Here is a 13,512-nt window from a genome sequence, read left to right on the forward strand (position 1 = left end):
ACGCGCGCTCGCGCTCGCCGCTCGTGTAGCAGTCGCTCTGCGTCCGCGACTTGCGCTTCGGCGGCCCTGCGCTCTCGGCCATCCCGTCGTCGTGTGTGGGGTTTTGACACTGTAACAGCCTGCGGCCTGTTTACCGGATTTTTCCTGGGGACTTTCTACATCGACCGGATAATAAGACGCGAGCGACGGAGCATGCAGAGACAGAAGCAGCCTTTGCTCCTCCTCCTGCCCCGGTCGCCTCGGTCGACGCGGCCCAGGCGAGGTTGCGTGCTGCCAGCGAAAGGCCACCGCGTCCGGCTTCAAGACCTGACCTGACATCGACGTCCATGCAATGCACGATGTATGGGCTAAAATCACGCCATTCGTGATGGGCACGAACCACGTCCCGTGAGCAACGCTGAGGTTGAACTCGCTGATCGCGTGTTTTGGACGGGTTCTTGAAGTGTGTATGCTTGTTCTTGCATTGGCCGTCCCTTCCGGCAGGACTCTTCGACGTCGTCGTTGTCGTGCAGGCTGTAGTCACGTCGTTACACTTATGTCGTGGAGGACTCGAAACCTTGCTGGATACACGCGGCGGCGTCGTCTGCGCGCGCTGCAGGTTGTGCTTCAATCTGATATCCTCGAGCCATACAAGGACAGTGGCCGTCGCAATGGCCTCGCGAAATGTAAGCAATGGGGCGGTCGCGCGCTGGGTTGGGTGCGATTAGACGGAAACGTCAGTTTGCTTTTTGGAACGATGAAGCCGCGTATCCTCGTGCTTGGCGGCGTCGGCATGGTGGGCCGCAACTTTGTCAAGCACTGCGTCGACCACGACCTCTGCAGCTACATCCGCGTCGCTGACAAGTCGATGCCCGAGATCTCGTACTTCAAGTGCGACCTCCTAGCACGTCTCTCTCTCGCTCACGCTGTGCGTAGCCCGAGCCACAAGGCGGCGTTTGCGTCCGACGTCGTCGAGTACGTCCAGGCCGACCTCACGCGCGACGCGCACGTCGAGAAGGCCTTCAAGGCCGAGGCGGGGCCGTACGACTATGTCTTCAACCTCGCCGGCGAAACCAAGTGCTCGCTGCCCGAAGCCGTGTACAGCGCCAAGGTAGTACGACAAAAACCTTGCATCAATCGCTAAAAACACGCATGCTAGTGCCGAGATCTCTCGATCAAATGTGGTACGTGGGGCTCGAGCCGCGGACTCTCTGTGGACGCAGCACGATCTTGTAGCGGCCAAAGCCCAGGAGCTCGACGTCAAGATGTTCATCGAGGTCTCGACGGCGTTCGTGTACAAGTCGCAGACCAAGGCGCCGGCGACCGAAGACGCGGCGCTCGACCCGTGGACGCTCCAAGCCAAGTTCAAGCTCCAAGTCCGTCGCTCTTGCCGCTTGCATTGTATGGAGAACCCGTTCTTGCTGTAGGCAGAGGATGCGTTGCGGGCCATGACCGGCCTCAACGTGGTGTTCGTGCGCCCGGCGACCGTACGTCACAGCTCTGGCCCATGCTTGCACCTAGTACCGGCCGTCTAGATCTACGGTCCTGGCGACGTCATGGGCCTTATGCCCCGAATTGTCTGCGCTGCCTCGTACGACATCCTTGCATGTGTTGCAACTCAATAGTGCATGGAGCGAGTAGGTACGTCCAGCTCCAAGAAAAGATGAAATTGCTTTGGGACGACGAGCTGCGCGTCAACACGGTGCGTCACCCACCCATCGATGGCGATGCGCAGGCGTAGTAGGTTCATGTGAAGGACGTGGCGCGGGCGCTCTGGCACGTGGCGACGCGTGGCGAAGCGGGCAACGTCTACAACTTGGCCGACAAGAACGACACGAGTACGGGTCGCACTATGCATCGACCGCCGATGACGTGGCGCGCGTAGGTCAAGGCAAGCTCAATGCGCTTCTCGGCCCGCTCTTTGGCATCGACACGGGCTTCATCGGCAAGCTCATCTCGAACCTCGCGCGCGTGCGTCGTCTCGTCCATGCCATCGTAGTATCACATTACTATGTACAATGGTAGCTCCGCCTCGGCGACGTCGTCGACGATGTCAACGACAAACACATGAAGCCGTGGTCGGACCTCTGCAGCGTACGACGACGACGACGACGGGCTAGTTTCTATGCTGATGTAGACGCACGGCGTGACCAACACGCCATTGACGCCGTACTTGGACAAGGAGTTGCTCGCGCACCACCAGCTCTACATCAACGGCGCCAAGATCGAAGCGATTGGGTTCGAGTACGCGTACCCGATGGTGCGCGCATCATCTCGTACCAAGAATCTCATCATCCTCGTCGTTGTCTGTGTAGCTCACCATCGACGAGCTCCGCGACGTCATTGAGGGCGCCATCGCCCAGCGCATCTTCCCGCCGATCCTCGCGTGAGCGGCTGCCAGGGTGCCACGTGGGAAGCTGCAAGGCTCCGCCAAACCATACTTTCACATACTACTTGGTGTGCTCCAACACGTCAAATAGTGTTATATTGCATCGCATGCGTTCTGTGCGCTCCAGAGTCGCGCATTAGTCCGTCGTTGTCCAGAGAGCAACAACAAGCAAATGTGCAAACTAGATTGCGGGCATGGACGGCCGTCAAGCGCACGGCGACGACGCGTAGAGATCGACGACTCATCATTGTACACTATTTCCGTATACACTGTGGAAAAGCATACCTGTGGAAATGAATACGATGCGTGTATTTATGAGCTCCGGAAAAAGGCCGGGGTGACACCCACTTTATTGTTTATTTTATCACTGGATAATTGTATGGTGGTGCGACCCTTTTAAATGAATTGCGTGGCGATGGGGTAGAGGGTCCGCCAGTTGGCGATGCCCATACTGAAACCAAGTGACGTGCGCGACCGCGCTTGGCAGATTTGACCACACGAAGAGATGGCGGCAATGGCGCACAAGGAGGAATGGCCGACGTCGGCCGACGACTACAACGTCATCGAGAAGATCGGCCAGGTGCTGCGGCGCTGCCACGCTGCCAGCTCATGGCCATGGCTCTAGGGCGCCTTCGCCAAGGTCATGAAGGCTTACTGCAAGCCCAAGGACGTCTTTGTCGCGATCAAGATCATGGACCTCGAGAAGATCACGACGAGCTTTGAGGATATCCGGGTACGCGACGAGCGGCCACGGCCAATGGTGCGACGTGATGATGCTAGGCCGAAGTCCAGACGATGAAGATGACCAACCACCCGAACGTCCTCAACTGCTATTGCAGGTAGTCCGACCACCTGCAAGTGCGACGTCGCGCTCATGTAGCGATAGCTTTGTGCACAAGGATCAGTTGTGGCTTGTCATGCAGCTCATGAACAAGGGCTCGTGTTTGCATGCCATGAACCAGCTCAAGAAGAAGTCGCTCGGCGAAGGCATGAAGGTACCGCGTCGGCCAGTCAATCAGCACCGACATTGCATGTGCTGCTAGGAGGAACTCCTCGCCGTCATTCTCAAGGAAACGCTTCAAGGGCTTCAGTACTTTCATGAAAATGGGCAAATCCACCGGTAGACGACGCCGCATGCACCACCATGCCAAGAAATCCTCATCCACGTGGCTTCTAGTGACATCAAGGCCGGCAATATTCTGCTGGACAGCAACGGCCACGTCTTGATTGCCGACTTTGGCGTCTCGGGCTGGATGATGGAAGGCGGCGATCGTCGCAAGAACCGCCAGGTACTTCACACCGGTGTTCTTGCTCGAGCCTGTCACGTGGTCCGTAGACGTTTGTGGGCACGCCGTGCTGGATGGCGCCGGAAGTGATGGAGCAAGTGCGCGGCTACGACTACAAGGCTGACATTTGGTCGTTTGGCATCACGGCCCTCGAGCTCGCCAAGGGGTATGCTCCGTACGCGCGGTACCAGCCCATGAAGGTAGAACCTTCGCTGTCGCTCGACGCCGCATGCATGGTTTGCTGTACCAGGTGCTGTTGCTGACGCTGCAGGAAGACCCGCCGTCGCTCCGAACCTATGACGTACCCCCGTCGTCGATCGGTGCGTCGGGTTGACGCTCTTGTTGTAGGACGATGGCACGGGGCATCAGTTTTCGCGCCATTTCAAGGACATGGTGCGCCTTTGCTTACAGAAGGACCCGGCCAAGCGGTACGACAGTATCAAGTCTCTTGTCGTATCTTCACGGGGACTTTAGGCCGTCGACGTCGACGCTGCTGAAGCACCATTTTTTTAAGAAGGCGGGCACGTGCCAATTTTTGGCCGCCGAGTTGCTCTCCAAGGTCGACGACATTGGCGAGAGCTCGATGAGCACGCAGTCGCTCCCTGGGTACACACATCTTCTTCCCCTTTTTTGTGATATAGATGGGGTGCGGTAGGTCGGGCCCTCTCTACTCCAAGGACAGCGCCGACGACGCCAAGTACGTGCCGGGCACGACGTGGGTCTTTGACGACGAGGACGACAAGCCAAAGGGCGCGGTGGACGACGACATGGACGACTTTGCGTCGCAGTTTGACAAGGTCAGCGGCGAGACGTACCGGAAAGAGTAGTTGGTGCAAGTGGCAGTGTTTCAAGTTATCACCAAACATGGAATTTGCTCGATAGAAAAAAAGGTTGTAAGTTCTGGGAGACTCTCACGACATTCGCACACGGCGTCGCTTTACGCAGACCCGTCAACCTCCAGAGGCGCATCGAGGCGTTCTTGGTAAAGACCTATCGGCGTGCCGCGTCATGAGCTCCACCGATATCGATTACCGGGCTACAAATCCATTGTTTTTTGTCGTGGGCTGTAGTGGCAACAAGATGTTGGACACATAGTGATTCGTGTTGCAAATTTGAGGTGATTAAGCTTCGTTTAAGGGCTCTCTCTAGAATTGAGTCTGCTTGGCTGATCGTGTGTGGTTGTTATAATCTTATGTAATTGGGATGTAAGCACCGCCCGACAGACGACTGCAGGCACCTTTTTGGTACTTCTACAGTCCTCTGGGCGACGCCGCGAGCGCATCGATGAAGGACGGTGCGCAGGCGACATCGGCGATGCCTGAAATTTAGTTTTGTGCTTGCTTGACCCTGCCACTCCACAGTAATTTGGACAGTGACAGTAACGCCTATACAAGCACGGTCTCTCGACTGCTCTACTTTCGTTGGATCTTCAACTTCTGCTACGGTCCTTGGCGCCTCTTCTCGGACGCTCTAATTTGCAAATGAGAAACCTCTTGGGAAATCCAGACAAACGATTGGCTGCGACGATACCTCTCAACATCAATGTGCAAAATGTATTGTCAGAGGTTGTTTCGCGTTGACGTCCGGATACCAATATTGTGTCCGGATGGTCCGGCACCAGGAATGTTGGTAGACAGGACATGAGCCAAAAATGCTCCCAAAAATTCTTGGCCGCTTCATGGCGACGTCGGTGACTTGTTGACACACGTTGTTGCACAAGCCATGCGCGGGGCACGGTCGCAACGCGCTCTACACCTCAAGGTGTCTAAGCGGCGGGATCGAGAAATGACAGGTCGACATCTATCAAGCAACAAACGCGTGGGACAATGAGAGAGTACAGTAAGGAAGAGTGTCAAGCCGGCTTGGAAAATAAACTCAATCTCTGTGTTAATATATAAAGAAGACACTGTTTCGCGACTAGACCGCCCGCTCGGGCTGCCGCAGCCGGTCTTGTCCGCAGTTGGACTTGGACGCGTTCACCGCGAGCATACCAGACGCATTCGCACCGCGTCGGCAGACGCGCGAGATCGGCGGCACCACGATCAACACGAGCGCAAGCACGTTGAGGACGAGGCAGCAGACAAACCCGAGAAGGTTCAGCGGCGTCTTCAGCAAGATAAAGTACACGTGGCGGCGCGCCATGCCGGCCCGCGACTCGATGCGGTCCAAAAGCGCATGGCCGGCCTCGCGCGGACTGAGCGAGTTGGCAAAATACAAGTCCATGTCAGCCACGCCATCCGCGAGCTGGAGCGCGCTCTGGAGCGCGACAAGCGACACGGGCAAGAGGAGGATGTGCACCACGAGGAACGCGAGGCTCACGGGGATGTTGATAGCGCCGTAGGCCAGGAGAACCGGCGCGAACTGCGCTTTCCACGCCTCGTCGTCGGCTACCGGGGCCTTGTCCGCAACCAAGTGAGGCGGGAGATCGCGCGGGACGGCCGACGCAGCCACGGGCGCCGTCTTGGGCGACGCCAGACGCGTGTACGTCACGGGCGGCAGCACTCCGTTGTTGTTGCTGCTGCTGGACGATGATGAGGACGAGGCCGAGAGCACCGTGGTCGACGTCGGCGCGACAGGGACAACGACATTGTCCTTCTCGGGCGTGTGGTCCATCGCCGCTTCGTCTTCGTCGTTAAAGTCGTCGTCGTTGAGGTCCTCGAACGACTCGCCGGCCTCGGCCCACTTGATCTTGTTGAGGTCGACCGGCGTCTCCAGCACGATGCTCGACACTTGGCGCTCAAACTTGGCCACGTTGATGCGCTGCTTCTTCTTCTCGGGCACGCCGAGCAAGTACAAGACGTCTTCGTCGTCCTTCTTTTGCTTTTGCCGCAGCAAGGTCCGCGTGCTTTGAATGTCGAACCGATTCGAAGTGACCGCCGCCGACCGTTCAAAGGCCACGCCGTCCGAGGACGTGTAGACCACAATCTGCACGACATAGTTGAGGTCGTCGCTGTCGTTGTCGTCGACGCGGCGCTTCTTGGGCAGCTCCGCATCAAACTTCCAGACTTCGGGCAGAAAATAGACATGGGTCGTCGCCTGCGTCATGTCGCTCGTCGCGCCGAGCGTCCACGACTGCTGGAGCGCATGGACACCGGCGCTCGAGAGGGACAGCGGCGCGTCCACATCGACGGGCTTGGCAACGGTCTGGCAGCGCGCCAGCACGAGGAGGTGCGTGGGCGGCGTCGGGTGCGACACGCGGACCTTGACCGGCGCGCGGCACACGCCCTTGCCCGCGTGTTCGAGGCCGTGCATCTTGGCTTCGTAGTAGTTGCCGTGCTCGCGGCAGTACGGAAAGCACTGGAGGTTCTTCCGGTCGTTGCGAAAGTACTTGCGCAGAAAGACCGTCTCAAGCACGACGCTGACCTGCGGGTCAAACTCCGAGAGCTGCCCGCCGCCGTTCTGGAACGTATCGAGGAGCTCAAACGACGAGCTCGCATGCAGCAGCCGGGAGAGCGAGTCGCGCGCCTCGAGCGAATGCGACAGCGTCTCAAAGAGCTGCGGGTTGTCCAAATGCATGGGCGAGAGCGTCTTGCCGGCGGCGTTGGCGGTCGCATTGAGCAGCGTCGAGAGCACGTCGTCGTCGGGCAGCGATGACGACGACATGTGGTAGATCGGGACGGGCTCGGCCTCTTCCTTGATCGCGATCGACTCGTCGTCCTCCATGTGTTGCTGGACCTCGAACGACGACATGGAGAGGTACGGAACGCGGCCCATCGTGGCAATGGGTTGCTTGGGCTCGTGGCGCTCAGCAAAGGTAAAGTCATCGTCCGTCATGAAGTCTTCAAGGGCTTGGTTGCTCGGGTCAGCCTCGCCATCCGTCTCGTCCTTGATCTCGTAGCTCACGGGCACGACGAGCCGCGGCGCCACGTCATTGCACTTGCACGCCTTCTTCGTCCACGCAAGCCCGAGCGAGTTGGTGTACTGGTCGCAGCTCGGGCAAAAGTTGGCGTACTTGACGTACTTCTCCGGCACGTTCTCCTTGAGGTACGCGTCGTAGGCGCGCGCGGCCTCTTCCTGTGTCCGGCACGTGTTGATGATGCGCTTCGACGAGTACTTGGCGCCCCACGCGGTCTTGCTCGTGCGCGTCACGCCGCGGTACAGCGATGTCTGCACTCAGATCTTAGCCTTTATTGCAGGTGTCGTGCCGGGTCTACCTTGCCGTTGGTCATCATGCCGTCGTTCATGGTCTGGTGCGGCCGCTGGCTCGCCGGGTTGCTGCTCGTGGTCGAGGATGCGGTCGAGGACGGGCTCCAGCGACCGGCGTCCGAGGTCGTTGTCGTCGTCGCTGAGTAGTCGCTTTCTTCAGACGTGTAGCCTGCGAGTGACGGCGACTCGGGGTACGTCGGTGGTCGCGGCACGTGGATCGTCGATGTGCTCGTGTCCTGCTTGGGGAAGATGCCTACAGACGAATCTGCATGAGCCTATTAGGCCGCCACGTCATGAGATTGCCGTTGAAGAAGTCGGGGTCGTAGTCGAACTCGTCGAGCTCCTCGAGGTTCTGTGTCTCGAGCTGGTTGTTCATCGCCGCTCGGGTCTTGCAAAGTACGTGCCGCTTGATGGCGGCGGCAAGCATCAACTCTCGCAGGTTGCACGCCTTCGACTCGCACTTTGTATACCCCAGCAGTGTCCAACAGCCGTCGGCACTGTCAGACGCTGGAAGAACCTCTGGCATTTTATACTCGCTGGGACACGGCCACTGGCTTCTCTACGTGCCATCTGATCGGCGGCCTGGCTCTTCCGAGCAGCAGCGCCGCCATCGTCAGCTCCAAGCTGCGGCCATGGGCCTTTGTTGCTAGCATTGTCTGTACGGGTTGGCATGAGCTGCGCTGGCTGCGACATTGCATCGCCATCCGCATGTAGCGTGCTGCACCACTGTGCCGGCGCAGGTGCAATCTGGCGTGAGGTCGTTCGGCCATGGCACTCTGCGCTCGTAGACGCAAGCTGTCCATGCAGGACGACGCCGCCGCATGCGTTAGATTCGCGTGCGGTGGAAAGGCGGCGGGTAAGCACGTCGACCTCGTCTCGTGCGTCAGCCCGTGCGCGTCAGTTATCCTGGACGTCTATTTCAAGGCCGAGATGTCACCGATGAGTAGCAACAATCGCTCATACAACATGACAGACACAAGTGATGTCGTGGGGCCGCTCTGGCAGGCGCAGCGCGTCTCGTCCTTCCAGAACCTCACGCGCAGCCTCGACCGGCGCAAGCCAACGATGCGCGTGCTCTGGGTGGCCGCGGCGCTCATGCATGCGATGGCGGGCGCCTTTCTAGGTGGCATGGCGTATGCCCACCTCTACCTGACGCATCCGTCGCTCGGCTACGACTATGTGACGGTGCTGCACCTCTACCGCCCCGTGCTCACGACGGTCGCGACCTTTGGCGCGCTCGCGAGTCTCCACGGCCTTCGCCTGCTCCACATGCTGCTCCGAGCGCTCAAGCCATCGCGCCGCGTTGCACCCTCGAGCAAGAGCTCCACCTCGCGCAACTCGGAGACGGGGTTGCATCATGTCGTGCGGTTGGGGTGGCGGCACCTCCGGCTCGTCGGTGTCCACGGACCGTACTTTGAAGTCAAGGTGGCCTTTCGGCACCTCTTGGTGTCGAGCACGAATACGTACCGCGCGTACCGGACCGCGCTCCTCGTCGGCGACCCAGCTATCAACACGACGGTCTCCGTCATCTTGTGCCTCTACGGACTCTGTCTGCCGCTGCTGTGGATCTCGACGCAGCGCACGTCGAAAGCGAGTCGGCGGCTCTGGACGAGCCTCGTGCACGTGGTATTGAACTTTGGTATGAACATTCTACTGCCGACGTGGGTCCTCGCGCCATACGCCGACTTTTTCACGCGGCCGGACGCGCTCGCGCTGCAGTACCAAGACACGTACTACCCGGTTGGCATCGCGATCTGCCAAACCGTCCTCATCACATCGCTGCTGGACTACGGGCTCATGCTCTTTACCCAGCTCTTCCTCTTCTCAGCGCTTTACGACTTTGTGGCGTGCTTTTGCAGTCGGCGGCGGCTCACTGCGACCGAGCTCGTCGCGGACGAAGCAAACCTTCGCGAAGCCCTCAATGTCGTCCGCCGCCGCCTCCTCTCGGTGCGTTATAGCGCCAAAAGGCGGCTCGTGCCCGGTCACAAAATGGGCTTCTTCAAGCGTCCAGCGACCGCCATTGTCCCGTTCGATGTCACGACCGCGATCTTCCGCAAGTCGACGCGCAAGCATTCGTCGCGCATGACGCTCTGTGTGGGGTACAGCATCCTCGCTGGGTACCTGCTCACAATCGTTTGGGGCCTCGCAATCCTTGGACTCAACTTTGTACCGTGGTACGAGGTCGACTGCCCGCGAAGCTGCCTCGCGCAGACACGGCCCTGGTTTACCCGTACGTGCGCGTGCTTGGCCCTCGAGGCGACGTGCGACCCGGCGTCGCATGCGCTGGACCTCGACTTTGCCGTTGTGAGTCCGACGTCCGTGGTGTTTTTGATCATCTCGCACTGCCCGCAGCTCAAGATTCCAGCCAAAGTATCGAGCATTGTGAACCTCGTCGGGCTCCTTATCTACAACTCGACGCTGACAACGTGGCCAGAGGATGTGACCGTGACGCACTTCCAGCGGTTTTCGATGCGATGATTGTGAGCACCAACATGACGACGCTACCACTCGGGCTCCTCACGGCGCCGTCGAGTTCCTTTATCGACTTGGAGGTGTCGCACTCCAACCTCCGCGACCTCGGGCTCGCAGTGAGCCACTTGGAGACGCTCTCGGTCGTGTATCTTGAACACTGCGCCTTTAGCGAGTATCCGATGGAGCTTGTGGCGCACGCGAGCATGAGCGGCTTCTCGCTCATGCACAATAGGCTCACTTCGATTCCAGACAATGTGTCCTATCCAGCCTTGATGTACCTCGGCGTCTCGGGCAACCCGACGCTTGGTCACCTGCCCGACGCGGTCGTCAGCCAATCGTCCTTGGGGGAAGTGTCTTTGGAGGCGACGAACGTGACGACGCTGCCGCCGCCGACGTCGTTTGGCCCGAGCCTCGGCGTGTTGGCCATGAGTGGCACGCCCTACTGTCTACTGATGAGCGAGAATGCATCGGACGACAGTATCGTCGTCTGTGACGTTGGAGATTACGTGGACGGCTACTTTCCCTTTGCCCAGATTGTTGCCCAGCGCGCAGCGACGTACAACCTGTTGTTTGACGACGAAATGGAATAGCGGTGACGTCGACTAGCATTGATCGATCGATCGATCGATTGATTGAATGATGGATTGAATTGAAATCGTTTCACAGCCTAAAACTCTACCTACTAAAGATATAAAGTTGTCGACTAGCATCAGAGCATGTCGTACGACTTGACTTATCAACGGACTGTGCGTCGCCACCTCGCCACCGTGGTGGCCAGTAGAGTCCGCTTGAGTGGAAACTCTTCTTCGTATGTATGTGTATACCATGCAACGCGGCAGGACCTTGGTCTTGTGCCTACGTCATGGCTACACGCTGAACGCTTCGGCGACCGAGCGGCCTTGTCCAGTCCATCGGTTTGCCTGAGATGGGCGCGATGGAGATGCTGGTTTAATTTGGTATTTTCAGCGCGACAAGAATAGTCCATGGTTGTCACAGTACAACGTCTCGCGCAAGATGGTCAAGTGGAACAAGGTGGTGGTCACGGCGACGCCCGATGCCGTCTCGCACCCCCTATCAAGACCGACGCAACGACGCGCGGCGACAGTCCACCGATCAAGACCGCGCATGCGCTGCCCAAGCGCTTCTTCCGGGTCGTCATTTTCTGCATGCACGTCTCGGGTGCGGGGTACCTCGCGCTCATGGGCTACGGTCACTGGTACCTGACGCAGACGGCCGGCGGCTACGACTACGCGACAGTCCTGCGGCTCTTCCAGCCCGTGAGTGCGTCGGTCGCTGTCTTTGCAAGCCTCGCGTCGCTCCACGCACTCTACATTGTGCGCTTGCTGTTGCGCAGCGTCAAACGACACGCGCCGTGCAAGCAGTACACGATCGAGACGCCGCCGCCGTCCTCGAATCCCTGCGTGCGATGGCTCGCGGCGCTGCGCGAGGTGCGCCGTCTATTCCGCGTCGACGGCCCGCACTACGAGTACAAGCTCGCGACCAAGCACGTGGTCGTCGCCGCTTCCCAAACCTACCGCGCGTACTCGACAAGCGCGCTTGTCGGCGTGAGCTCGATCAACGCCGTCTTCTCGTGCCTCCTCTTTGCCTACGGCGTCGTCGTCCCGGGCCTTTGGCGGTTTGCGCACATGCCCAAGCAGGCGCGCCGCCAATATACACTGGTTGCGACAATCGCGATCAACTACGCGGCCAACATCCTGCTCCCCACGTGGATCCTGTCGCCGTATTTCGACTACTTTACGCGGCCCGACGCGGCCACGCTCGCGTACGGCGATACATTCTACCCGATTGGCGTCTCGGTGTGCCAAAGCATCCTCGTGACCTCGACGCTCGACTTGGTTCTCACGGCCATCACGCACATCTTTCTCATGACGGCCATGGCAGACTTTCTGCGCAGCTTGGACCTGCCGCCGTCCACACGCCGCGTCTCGTCGTCGGTCGCCAGCGGAGCGCTCCCGACCAAGTGCTACATGACGCTCATGCGCGTCTTCAACCGCGCCGTCCTCGCCGGCTACGTCGCCAGCGTCCTCTGGGCGCTTGGCATGATCGTCTTCAACTACACGGCGTGGGCGCATCCGCCGTGCATGCGCGGGTGTCTCGCGCAAACCTACCCCTGGCTCACGGGCAAGTGTGCATGCACCGTGCTTGAGACGACCTGCGACGGTGTCAACGACACACTCACACTGCCGCCAAGGGACAGTCTTGAAGTCCGGTCGCTCGTCTTTCTCATCATCTCGCACTGCCCGCGGCTGGTCATGCCACCGTCACTGCAGGCGTTTACGAATCTCATTGGCCTCGAGATCTTCAATTCGACGCTCGTCACGTGGGACGAGAGTGCTAGCATTGCGCCGTTGACGCGCTTCTCGTACGCGATGATCGTGAGCACCAACATGACCGACTTGCCGCTCGGGCTCTTCACGAACGCGCCGTCGACGTTCATCGACCTCGAGATTTCTGGTACAAATTTGCACCAGATCTCGCTGCACCCAGATCTGCTCACGACGCTCACCGTGCTCTACATCGAGTACGGCCTTCTGGACGCGTTCCCGTACCAGCTCACGAGTCTGCCTCTGCTGAACGAACTCTCGCTCTTCAGCAACAACATCCCGTCGGTACCCGAGAACCTCTCGCTCCCGAGCCTCAACTACCTCCAGCTCGCCAGCAACCCACTGAGTCAGACGATCCCAGACGCCGCGTTCACGCTCCCTGCTCTCTGGGAAATGAACGTCGACCTCTCGAACGTGTCGGCCTTTCCGACCAATGCGTCGGTCTATGGCAGCGCGCTCTACGTGATCGGCGCGTATAACAGCACGTACTGCTTCTTGCGCGACAATGCAACGTGCGCCGAGACGCCCGACTGCGCGCTCGTCTCGTGCGAACCCAACGACTACCTGCTTGGGTACTTTCCAGTCGACGAGATCCACGCACTGCGCAGCGCGACGGCGCCCACGTTCTTGGAATAGCAACTGCTCATGCAATTTGATCGAGAATGCCTGTCTGACTTGTCGTGTTCTGCAAGCTACTCGGGTCGTCATGGGTGCAATACCATTCCAATGCGGCGAGCTCGTAGCCGAGGCTGGCCCGACGTGGCCATCCTCTTACAAGATGGATTGGCAGTGACGACCTCGGTCCGCGCTTCCCGCGATACACGGCGTTGGCTACGCCGCTGCCCCGTCGCTGCACCGCGCGTTGGTCGTGGACGTGACATGCGCTCGCCGTGCC

General features: G+C 59.4%; 5 protein-coding genes across 5 annotated transcripts; 4 read left to right on the forward strand and 1 right to left on the reverse strand.

The window, feature by feature from the left end:
• Positions 1-736: 736 nt before the first annotated feature.
• On the forward strand, positions 737-2,369 carry SPRG_03734 (hypothetical protein; the record flags this gene model as incomplete). Its single annotated transcript, XM_012342304.1, has 11 exons — positions 737-870; positions 916-1,093; positions 1,203-1,355; positions 1,407-1,466; positions 1,515-1,570; positions 1,621-1,681; positions 1,724-1,817; positions 1,865-1,950; positions 2,005-2,073; positions 2,117-2,239; positions 2,295-2,369. The coding sequence occupies 11 exons, from the start codon at positions 737-739 to the stop codon at positions 2,367-2,369; spliced, it is 1,089 nt and encodes a 362-aa protein (XP_012197694.1).
• A 504-nt stretch (positions 2,370-2,873) lies between these two features.
• On the forward strand, positions 2,874-4,481 carry SPRG_03735 (STE/STE20/FRAY protein kinase; the record flags this gene model as incomplete). Its single annotated transcript, XM_012342305.1, has 11 exons — positions 2,874-2,948; positions 2,994-3,101; positions 3,149-3,207; positions 3,255-3,363; positions 3,412-3,488; positions 3,546-3,657; positions 3,705-3,854; positions 3,905-3,955; positions 4,003-4,082; positions 4,129-4,260; positions 4,310-4,481. 11 exons carry the CDS (start codon positions 2,874-2,876, stop codon positions 4,479-4,481), a joined length of 1,125 nt encoding a protein of 374 aa, XP_012197695.1.
• A 1,031-nt stretch (positions 4,482-5,512) lies between these two features.
• On the reverse strand, positions 5,513-8,247 carry SPRG_03736 (hypothetical protein). Its single transcript, XM_012342306.1, has 3 exons — positions 8,104-8,247; positions 7,809-8,053; positions 5,513-7,761 (listed from the first exon to the last, which is right to left on the reverse strand). The coding sequence occupies exons 1-3, from the start codon at positions 8,225-8,227 to the stop codon at positions 5,572-5,574; spliced, it is 2,559 nt and encodes an 852-aa protein (XP_012197696.1). The 5' UTR covers positions 8,228-8,247; the 3' UTR covers positions 5,513-5,571.
• A 440-nt stretch (positions 8,248-8,687) lies between these two features.
• On the forward strand, positions 8,688-10,862 carry SPRG_03737 (hypothetical protein; the record flags this gene model as incomplete). The annotated part of the gene is made up of 2 exons (XM_012342307.1): positions 8,688-10,262; positions 10,286-10,862. Exons 1-2 carry the CDS (start codon positions 8,731-8,733, stop codon positions 10,860-10,862), a joined length of 2,109 nt encoding a protein of 702 aa, XP_012197697.1. The 5' UTR covers positions 8,688-8,730.
• A 424-nt stretch (positions 10,863-11,286) lies between these two features.
• Positions 11,287-13,253, forward strand: SPRG_03738 (hypothetical protein; the record flags this gene model as incomplete). Its single annotated transcript, XM_012342308.1, has 2 exons — positions 11,287-11,307; positions 11,391-13,253. 2 exons carry the CDS (start codon positions 11,287-11,289, stop codon positions 13,251-13,253), a joined length of 1,884 nt encoding a protein of 627 aa, XP_012197698.1.
• Between the last annotated feature and the right edge of the window lie 259 nt (positions 13,254-13,512).

The sequence above is a fragment of the Saprolegnia parasitica genome, assembly GCF_000151545.1.
Source record: "Saprolegnia parasitica CBS 223.65 unplaced genomic scaffold supercont2.9, whole genome shotgun sequence".
Classification (NCBI taxonomy): domain Eukaryota; phylum Oomycota; class Saprolegniomycetes; order Saprolegniales; family Saprolegniaceae; genus Saprolegnia; species Saprolegnia parasitica.